Source organism: Eriocheir sinensis, chromosome 14 (assembly GCF_024679095.1).
Source record: "Eriocheir sinensis breed Jianghai 21 chromosome 14, ASM2467909v1, whole genome shotgun sequence".
NCBI lineage: Eukaryota > Metazoa > Arthropoda > Malacostraca > Decapoda > Varunidae > Eriocheir > Eriocheir sinensis.
Genome location: NC_066522.1, coordinates 10,940,253 through 10,951,887, shown reverse-complemented (window position 1 = coordinate 10,951,887; position 11,635 = coordinate 10,940,253). Strand labels below are relative to the sequence as shown.

Sequence of the window (11,635 nt, the reverse complement as noted above, 5' to 3'; positions counted from 1 at the left end):
CACAAACACACACACACACACACACACACACAAAAAAAAAAAAAAAATACTGTTATATATTTCATACTCAAATATTCAATTAGCCTTTAAAGATTTAAATAGCCTTTATAAAACCTTGGCATTTGTAGAAGCATAACAAACCCTACGACTACCAATGTCTCGATTTCAGCCCATGAATACTTGCGTTTATCCCATGAATATTTACACTGATTACATTATATAAAACACGAAGAAAAAAAGATATGATATGAGGCCAACTCTTTGAAATTTTGCAGTAGTGTGGAAACAAAAATTGAAGAAACATGCAGGGACTAAAAATATATAGAACAAGCACAAGATATATTCGAAATAAACAAATGAAACTAGGAAGAAAGAATGACAGTAAGGAAACCTACCAACCTTATTCATTATGCCCTTTGTCAAGTTTATTTCTTCATTTTCACTTGAGATTGCTCCTTTTTTTAGACTAAAGTAAAGTAGTACAGATTCATTCATGTCCATAGTCTTTCTTCATAGCTTTGAATTTTTTCTTGTAATAGTCATGACCTCTCGTTCATTATTTAAATTTCCAGCAGCTTTCTTCTGTCTTTCCTAAAATTCTTCTTCAGGATTTCAAAAATATGAAGCTGAGCATAAACATGTTTATGTAAGATGTCATGTCTTAGTTGTAAAATGTCTTTAGTTATATGGATAGGAAACTGAAAGCAATGAAAGCAAATATAAATTATTTATCAAATCCACTAAATTATTAGTAACAACTTAACTACTATAATGAATTGTTCATTTTATACTTACATTACCTTAACAAGCTGTGTCCACTGCCATATATAGTATCTATAAATGATTTTATCTCTGACTGCCTTCTTATTACATGAGAACAGCTTTCCAAGACAGAGCTCACCACTAACTTTTAAAGTTACAAAACAGCAGTGTGGAAAGACTGTCACCTACATTCCTGTATGCTGCTACGCATTCACTCATGATAAATACAATTATTTGAAAACTAAAAAATTAACTATAGAAAAATTTAAATTACCTAAAAATAATGTCGGTGATAACTGCATTTTTATTCAACAGTTTTTTTAGTTTCAGAGGCAGAGCACATGAGATGTCAAAGAAATATTAATGGTCTTCCTTTGTCCATTCCTCTGAACAATTTACCTCAAATTAAGCTGAACTTCAGTGTTCTTGATGTATAGTGCATACTTCATCGCATATAATAGCTACTTTTCACTAAAATGTTCACAATACTGAAAAGCTGCAATAAAATAATTTCACATTCTTCCCATTACATTTTATACTGCTAACATTCCACCACATTAATTGTAAGAAGCATCTTATTTGAAAAGTTTATCTCTGGCAAAATTATTGGAAAACTTTATATAAGGGCTGATATATACACTGAGTACAACATAACTGCATTAACAAGATTACCAGTGCATAAACCATATGCACTGTCTCACTGGAGGAATACCTGCAGCTGCATGCAATACTGGAGCAGTAGCTTGAGGGAAGGCATGAATGATGAAAGCTCAGAGAAGCTCCCCTTAGCTATCGTCTCTGCATGGACAGTCAAGGCACTTCGGTAATCTCCAGTCTGCACATGACTGATTAACTTGTGCACTCCAGAAACTGAAGCTGGGCTCAGCTGGGGGTAGAAAAATTACATACCACTTAAAATAAAACTAGGAAATGTGCAAAGGGGAATGGAGTGAGAAAGGTCAGGTATAAAATCTAGAGATAGGAATTAAGCATCATAAATTAATGAACAGGGATATGTTAATGGTATTTTCATAACAGTTAAGAATAAGACTTGAGCAGGTCATAGAACTGATAACAGATAAGCACATGAAATAACAGAGTGACAACATAAGAATGGTATGTATGAGAAGTCAGAGAAGTCAGGGCAGAGAACCAGCTGTAGAGTTGAAAGTAAAGCACCTGCTGGAGCAGGATTGAGTAGTCGGACATCAGATGGAGATGAAGGACATTGGGAAAGTGGATGATGAAGATGATAATGTGTAAAAACTATCAGTGAGTAGGTTTAGTGTAATATCAACTGACAGTAACTAAAATTTGAAAATGAAATGAAATGTTAAAAATTTTCATACTTGTCTATTAGTCAAGCCATTTTTCTTTTTTTTACCACTATTGAATATATTTGACAAATGGTATCATATCCACATTTGCATGAGGGAATCATGGGAATCGTCTTTGCAAAAAAGAAGGAAAACTTTGTGCTTGAATCTGGCAGCGTGTACTCTCACCTGGCCTGCCCGAAGCTTGTCATAGAGCACCTCCATCTTGATTCCGATATCTTCCAGACGTTGCTTCATTTGCTGTAAGGAGAATTTGTGATCATGACACAAACACGTGAAGTGAATAGAGAATTCATGAATTCAAGATTAAGAGAGGAGAGAGGAGGAGGGGTAAGGGTATAATGAGTTTGGGTGAAGAGCCAGTGGCAACACCGCTGTTTATAGGATTAGAGCTATCTTCTGTAATAGATTGGCCAGAAAAGAAACTTGAAATGAAAATACAGACAAAAGGATTAATTCATAGGATGGCAATATAGAAAGCAAAGATATGTGTAAGAGTGTCAGAAAAAAGCATTCTGCCAGGAATAGACAATATACAAATCATGCCAACTATGTCTAACCTGATTCTGAACAACCAACAAACACCGATTTCTGATGTCATTGAGGATATCCTGGATGACCTGGTGTTCAGGTGGAAGTGGCCCCTTGACAGCAGGCTCAAGAGCAGCAGCTGAAACAGCCTCATTCACTGGTGGCCTAGCTCCAGTAGCAGAGGGGCTAAGGGCCTCTGTTCCATATTGAGGATGCTGGAAACCCTGTAGATGAAGATAACCAGAGCTAGAATAGGAGAGGTGCATTTCCCTTATGAATGTGGCTTCAAATGAAAAGTAACATCTTTGTGTATTTCAGCTATAATTACAAAGAAGGAGTCTCACCATGAACTGCTGTGGAGGTTCAGGCACAGCACCACCTGGCACTGGACACATGATAGGCTCAACAGGCTTGGCAACTTCATTCTGTTGCTGTTGCTGTTGCTGTTGCTGTTGCTGCTGTTTAGCCTAGAGATAGATAAATTGCTATAGAAAAAAATACAAATGTTTCTAAAATCAAACACCTGGTTCTAGACTGACTAACTACAGTTCTGGTGTGATTCACAATATATAACACTCATGAGGCTAAGCAATGCAGAGAGATAGGTTTCATGATGTAAAGCTTCAGTGCTAATGGTATATTATGAAAATATTTCCTAAATTTCCTACTTAGATTTTTTACTTTAAAACTGATGAGAACTGTAATACTGCTAGATTATGATGTTCAATAATTTTCAACAATGAAACATTTAAAGTATTATAAAAATGCTCAAGAGCTTAGTAACGAGCAGAAGGATAATTAGTAAATTCACTAAGATGCCTTGAGATCTCTGGAAGTCATCAAATATGAAATAAGTAAAACAGAACTAAGCATGTACAAGATAACAAGTAACAACTATACTACTTTGTGCAAGTGGCAGCAGTTCCTAAAAATAAATAGTATCTACACCAATCTTTTCTCTTACCAGCCACACTGCATCCTTATTCACTATTCATTTTTTATGGCACTGCTGAATTGGAATGAGCATATGATATTCTCTAGTAATGTCTTTCAAACCTTATTTCTCTATTTGAATGGTCACAATTGAGAATATTTGAAAGGATAACATATCAGTACTTTGGAACCACCAGGCAAATTGCAAGTGAAAAACTACTAGCTACTATATGAAGTAAAGTGTTTTGCCTCTAAAATCAAGTCATCCCTTCCCAACATTCTTCACCTCTCTCTGTCTGATGTTAGTGTATTCCATAATACTCTGACAAATGCTTTAATTTCATCTCTCTACCTGGTCCTCTGACTGCCCTGACTTATTAAATTTCTGGGTTGCCACTTTTGTTACTTTTATGACCAGGCCAATGATATTAGTAATACTTGATTAAGCAATGAGTTAACATTTCAAATATCCTGCCAAGGGTAGAGCAGCTGTTTGTTTACATAGCTTTCCCATTCCTCCTACCCACCCCTACCCCACCACCGTCCTCACACTTAGGACTTACCCCAGCCAGTTTGGGATAAGGCAGGAAGAGGGAAGGGTGGGTGGACTGGGCCAGCCCAACCATGCTACAGTCATTAGTCGCTGCTCTACCAGTTTATAGGCTTGCAGTCTGCTGTACAAGCATACTACTAGATCTGGCAGACACCAATTGGCTAGCATGTGGGCCAAGCAAGGGTGAAGTGAGTCTACCCAGTTATCTCCACTGTTTACAGGTCTCAGATGCTTTCAATTCACCCACCAGCCCACACAACTCCCCGTTGGTAGGGGGATGAGCCAAAGTGGACAGTCAATTAGCTGAGCACACCCAAAATGCCATCCCACAACAACAGCTCCATCACAATATCCCCCCAGCAGCTCTTAAAGGTGATCATTAACCAGAAACAGCAATTATAGTTGAACAAATTATTCACAAAAAGGTAAGAAGATGCAGCAGAAGTGACACTGGACACTCATATACCAACTTGTCCTTTGTTTACAAATACTGCCCCTGCCACCAACACGACCCTCTGTGCAATGACTCTGTGGGGGGTTTGGCAAATGCTATCATTTTGGCAAATCTTAGTAGCTTCATTGTGTAACATTGCACAACGTTGCATGACTATTGAATGCAGGGCTGTGGTGAGGCAAGCACATGAGGACTGAGGCAGGGTAGAGAGGGGAGGGTAGGAGGCACACGAATGCTGCTCTTTCTGTGGCAGGATATTTCAATAATATTTAGAATTATTTTTCTATGTAAATTTTGACTTACAACCTGCCTGTCAGACCCGAACTTCATTGTAATTCAAGGACTACCTGTACCAGGTTAATATTCATGACAGCTTTGTAAACCAAAAGCCCTCCATCTCTTCCAATTTTCTTTCCCAATTTCTTTTTCATGATCTGGGTTTGCACTTATGTTTGTTCAAGATGTATATTCCTCTACTCTCTTAACTGTTTCATACCCCATCATTATTCATTGTCCTGCAAACTAATTATTAACCTTTTCACATCAGAGGTGTTTACAAAAAAACAGGAGTTATGTGTGACTTCAGCTGAAGCAGAGTTCAACCAGTCATGCAGATATGTTTTTAGTTACACCGTTGGTACCAGTTATTAACCCTTAGCCAACGGCAGAACTACGTATTTACAGTCAAATCTCAACACCTGCGGATTCAAAATCCATGGATTTGAATATCTGCAAGGTACCTCATGGATATTATCAAGTTGAAGAATTAGGTATCTACAGGTTGTCCCAAGCACTTTTATGGCCACCAAAAAACATTGCTGCTCACTGCACACTGCACTGTCACCCCACACATCTTCATACTTGAAGTAACCATGCTAGTGGCTGCAATAAGTATGCAAGTATGTCAGCAGATATCCACGGATCTTCACCATCTGTGGGTGTGTCTGTTACCTCAACCCTGCGGATGTTGAGGTTTGGCTGTATAGACGGTCCAGAATTCATCAAGAAGTTGAGGGGTGACTATATAAAGACACTTCTCCAAATATCATGCCCTGTATTTCCCAGCAGAGACTATATATAGTCGGTCATGTAAAATTACCCTAGAGCCTATAAAAATCATAACTAGCAACTGTGCTTCATGGCTTTAGTGACAAATCAGAGCTAAATAACTCTGTGGACTTCACACTTAAAGTCTTAGCCTGCTCCAAGCTGTTTGAAGTATCTACAGCTGAGATATATGCCAAGTTGCATTCTGCATAACTCCATGCATTAACCTGTACCATACCTCAGAACAACTTTCAAAGTAAGAAAGGGAGATTTCACAGCAAAAAATAAGAAAATGTGCCATAAAAAGCAACTGTAGTGTGTAATGCAACAATTTAAGAAAGGAGGGTGGAAGGCAACTACATCCAGGCCACAAGTCCTGGACACAGCTTTGGCTATGAGTGTGACTGACTCCATTTACCCTGTGAAGATATGAACAAAATTCACTTACAAACTCAAAGGTTTGTTTGGTAAACACAGAACATCACCTACATATTGCAGTAGTATCTATCTATCTATCTATCTATCTATCTATCTATCTATATCTATCTATCTATCTATATCTATCTATCTATATATATATATATATATATATATATATATATATATATATATATATATATATATATATATATATATATATATATATATATATATATATATATATATATATATATATATATATATATATATATATATATATATATATATATATATATATATATATATATATATATATATATATATATATATATATATATATATATATATATATATATATATATATATATATGAGAGAGAGAGAGAGAGAGAGAGAGAGAGAGAGAGAGAGAGAGAGAATGATGATATATATATATATATATATATATATATATATATATATATATATATATATATATATATATATATATATATATATATATATATATATATATATGATGTTAAAACTTCATATAATGCAGTGCAATGTTATTATGCTGCAATCCTATGGTCGCCAGTGCCTAAATAGAGACAATTATTTTTATTGGGCGCTACTCAGCAACTGCTGCTGCTGGCTAAGGGTTAATCATCCTAAAGAGGTGAATTTGATTTCACTGTGAGGCTCAGTATTTGTACAATATCATATTCTGTATAAAAAAGTATATTCAATATAAAATAAAAAATAAAAAAATAAGTTAGCCAACATGTGTGCACTTTAAAAAGATATATTTAAATAACTGTTCATGATAGGATTTTTTACTTTATAACATAGCTAAATAAATATCCTTTCCAATGATGTATAATGCATTTATACCAATAATACTTCAGAAAAATTAACAAACTGTTTTTAGTTTTTGTCATGTCAACACAAGATTAGCATGCATAGGCTGGCAAGCCTAATCAATGGCAAGCTAAGCGCTGCCCACTGGCTGGACAGCATCCCCATCATCACTCTCTACCCTCACCCTGTCACTCAACTTCTGGTGTACCTTAAAATATCTTATTTATTTTTTCCTTTAGCTATTTCTTCCGATGATGGCCAAAGCCTCCATTGGTACGTCTGAGCCTCAGAGGCCCATGACAGCCAAAGTCATCATCAGTACATGAAAGGGTTAAACATTACCTTTATTTTCTCCATATTCATCTTCAGGGCTACTTTCACATTCTCTCTGTGGGGTTCCTTGATCATTTTCTGTTAAGTTTTCCTCAGACTCGCTTAGAAAGGCTGTCATCTGCAAACCTGTAGTTGCTAAGATATAAGTACTAGACCCTCGATTTCCCTGACCTTGATTTCCCAAAATTGAAATACCCCGACAAAATCTAGGGTGCGCCAAATGTTGGATATATGGCCGGTCAAGTTCAGAAACCGAAATAGAAGCCCAAGCCAAAAATCTGAGGTCCAGCTACATTTGACAGTTACCAGACACTTGCTTCGCCAAGTCCCAGGTATTGAAACAAAAGTCTGGCCATACATCAGATTCCGTCCCTCAGTCAATGTCTGCAACACCCATTAGATAACCGTGCGCAAGCCGGATATATTTGTTTATTGTTTTCTCGTACTATTCAACGGCCGCGCTTTGACCTTACATTTGCATGCACATATAGTATGTGAAAGAATGAAGCATGTATAGAAATAATTCACACTAGTATAATATTTTTGGCCAATAGAAAAGCTGTAGAAAATAGTGAACGCTGCATTACCGCCGCCGACAATACATCCGTTTGTTTTCATGTATTAGCTGAGCAGCTGCTTCTAGTTATGATTTAGTTTTTATTACCCATTTCACATTTTCATTACCCAATTTTCATAAAGTAAATTCATAAGGTAAAAAATTTGCATGGCATGACAAATTTAATCACATGATAAATTTAATCACTTTGACCACTGTCCCGCCAAAATTTGTACTTCCCAACATCATATCTCCGCCGTGCTGCAACTGAGGGACTTCTAGTATCTTTCATCATGTAGATGAAAGATTAGCAGTAGAAAAGCACTATGAACTATTGTGTTTTTGTCTGAAATTGCCACACAGGACATTGATGAAGAACACCTATTTCACCAAAATTTAGCAACACGGCACATGCTCTGCAAGCAGAGAATTGCCCTCTAGCCCATTCTTTAGAGGTTAAGCTAGCAACGCACTGACTCTCAGAAACTAATTTACCATCGCTGTCAGTTAAGGATCCAATCCCAGTTCTGATCGCCTTTTTGTTGGTTTATAAAATTGAAGAGACTTCAAATTAGTTTTACAGCTGGCATGTTTTACACTTTCTGTAGCCTGTGGAACAAATTTCTCTCCTTAACTAAATGTTTTATTTAATTTTGAAACCACAAATGACTTTTCTTAGTATTACATCACTTCTCGCAAAACAGGACATGTGTATTCTGCTGAGCGAGTAATTGATTTTTAAAGTTTCACAACACTTTTGAGAGAGAGAGAGAGAGAGAGAGAGAGAGAGAGAGAGAGAGAGAGAGAGAGAGAGAGAGAGAGAGAGAAATTCCATAGAATTACAGAGAAAATCAGACCACACAGACCCCATGGTCCAGACTAGGTGGTCTGTCCTTAAACCTAAGTGAATCTGCACTAATCAGATGGCTCCAAAACATTGCTTTTCTACTCTAGTTAATGTTAAGTTCAAGGAAGTGACGGTCAAGCTTGTTTTTAAAGGAGTCAATCGTGTTATATTGGACCACTGATGGTGGGAGCTTATTCCATTCTCGCACTACAACATTGGTGAAGAAAAATTTGGTGCAGTCTGAATTTTCTTGTCTACATTTGAGTTTTATGCCATTGTTTCTCATTTGCAAAGTGTCATCGATCATAAACAATTTTGTTCTGTCTACATTCGTGAAACCATTAAGTATTTTAAAACATTCGATCAGTTTTCCTCGGAGGCGACGTTTCTCAAGAGAGAACATGTTAAGGGTGGAAAGCCTTTCTTCGTAGGATTTGTTGCGCAAGGAAGGGATAATTTTTGTTGCCCGACGCTGAACACCTTCTAATTTAGCAATGTCCTTTGCATGGTGAGGAGACCAAAACTGTACCGCATATTCCAAGTGGGGTCTGATTATACTATTGTAGAGCGGAAGTATTACATCTTTATTCTTGAATAAAAAGTTTCTTTTAATGAAGCCCAACATTCTGTTCGCTTTATTTGCTGCATCGATGCATTGATGTGAGAATTTGAGGTTTGACGCGATTTTGACACCCAGGTCCTTAACGCATTGAACGCTTGTGAGTTTAACGCCGCGCATTTCATAATCGAACTTCTTATTTCTTGTTCCAACTTGAAGGACCTGGCACTTGTCTACATTAAAGGGCACATCCCATCTATCCGACCAAGATGAAATTTTGTGCAAATCCTCTTGGAGGCTTTGCCTGTCTTCGTCTGTGAGAACCGAGTTACCAATCTTTGTATCGTCTGCAAATTTACTAATGCGATTATTGAGTCCACCACCCATGTCGTTGATGTAAATAATGAAGAGCACTGGGCCAAGAACCGAGCCCTGAGGGACGCCACTAGTGACTCTGAGTTAAATCCGTCAATCACCACTCTTTGTTGTCTGTTGCTCAACCAATTCGCAATCCATTGGTCTACTTGACCATCAATACCTACTTGCTTTAATTTATAAAGTAATTTATGATGTGGGACTTTAACAAACGCTTTCTGGAAATCAAGATAGACTACATCCAATGATTTGGTTACAACATAAACTAAGAAGAGGTCGTTATAAAAGGTCAATCGGTTTGATAGGCAGGATCTTTTGTTACGGAAGCCATGTTGTGAATCCCCAATTAATGAGTGGCTTTTGAGGTAACTCACAATTTTGTCTCTAATTATTATGCTCTCAAGTAGCTTACCTACAATTGAAGTTAGACTAATGGGTCGGTAGTTACCTGGTATTTTTTTGTCTCCTTTCTTAAAAATCGGTGTCACGTTAGCCTTTTTCCAATCCGAAGGGACGATGCCTTGTCGCAAGGACATATTGAATACGGTTGTGAGGGAGGAGACTATTTCGCTCTTTGTTTCTTTAAGCAGTATAGGATATATTTTATCGGGTCCAGGTCTTTCATTTGTTTTAAGTGAATGGAGAGCTTTAAGGACTTCATCAGTTGTTATTTCAATATTAGGCAATGCATGCTTGAGATTTACATTAGTACTGGTGCTGGTGGTAGTGGGAGGAAGACTGTTAGCATTAAACATCGAAGATAAGTAACTGTTTAAGAGGTTTGCAATGTCTTGGCTGTCAGTCACTAGTGCACCGTCGCTGTTTGTTGAAGGTCCAATTCCACTTCTGGGGCGGTATTAATAAAGACTCCTAGCAGTACTTATAGAGGTGCTGCTAGAAGCTGTTTTCCTTCTAGCAGTAGCTTTTAACTTTACTGCTATTGTCTGTCCAAAATAACTTGGCCAATAATAATTATTTGCACAGAGAAGCCCCTCCCCCATTCTGGCTAAGCTCCGCCCCCCCTTCACCTGAGTAGCTGTTCATGACGTCATGCATTGTATCAAAGACAAGTACCAAATATATATGATTGAGATAATCTAACTGAGTTGGTGGGGCAAATCTTCAATTGGGAACTCTGGGGGGGCGATTCTTCAATTGATCCAAAAATATTCGTAATTTAATTGAATGGCGGCACTCTACTGTAACAATCAATGACATCACATAAGAAACAAAGTACAATAATAATTATGCTAGTTTTCAAGGGATAACGGGCCGCCCTTCAAAACAATCAACGTAGCATTGAAGGCGATTATAGTAGGCTACCTAATAAGTAATGCACACTTTTCGTCATTATTTCCTACATAGCTCATTCACATAGGCATACTAAATATAATCACATAAAAAATATCTTCTACAGTAACTTTATACAGGTAGGAATCATTGTATTAAGGAATAAGTTTTGTATCCTTGGCTTGGAGGGACGGGTGTGTACGCTCGCGGAACAGCGGGTGACGGTGAGCGCAGCAGACGACGCACCCGTCCCTCCAAGCCACAGATACGAAACTTATTCCTTAATACAATGATTCGAAGATGCATTACTTAATAGGTAGCCTACTATAATCGCCTTCAATACTACATTGCTTGTTTTGAAGGGGCGCCTCCCCTCTGGAACAGCTGTTTGTCCGTATTTTTATTGACACAACACATCAGACAAGATAATTAATGCGCGCGGGCCATCAGTCAGCTGTTATTATCGTTATTATATTGAATGAGACATCCGAAAAGTTAGCTTTTAAGTCGTTAAAAGTACCCCACGAGGACTTTTACATTTTCGGCGATTCCTAGCAGTAAAGTCGCTACTCCTAGCAGTAAACTCGGTTCGTCAACATGGGCCGTGGCTTAGGCAGGCGAGGGGGCGGGGCTTCGGCCGCCGAGACGAGATGCCAACTAGTCAGTTTCCTTCCGCTTCACATGCAACCACCTCTATAACCTTGGGGACTCCTAGCAGTAAACTCGCGACTTCTAGAAGTTAGCAGCAAAGTTAGGAGGTAACTCACTTTGAAAGTTGAATTTCACTCCTAGGAGTCTTT

General features: G+C 37.7%; 1 protein-coding gene across 1 annotated transcript in view; it reads right to left on the bottom strand.

Moving 5' to 3' along the window:
- Positions 1 to 713: 713 nt before the first annotated feature.
- Positions 714 to 11,635, bottom strand: part of LOC126998439 (protein transport protein Sec31A-like) — a 59,159-nt gene continuing 48,237 nt past the window's right edge. The window contains exons 22-25 of the mRNA XM_050860121.1: positions 2,975 to 3,097; positions 2,660 to 2,854; positions 2,268 to 2,339; positions 714 to 1,648 (exon numbers count right to left, since the gene is read on the bottom strand). Of these exons, the coding sequence (XP_050716078.1) occupies positions 1,460 to 1,648; positions 2,268 to 2,339; positions 2,660 to 2,854; positions 2,975 to 3,097 (579 nt within the window). The 3' untranslated portion in view covers positions 714 to 1,459. The remainder of the gene's footprint in view (positions 1,649 to 2,267; positions 2,340 to 2,659; positions 2,855 to 2,974; positions 3,098 to 11,635) is intronic.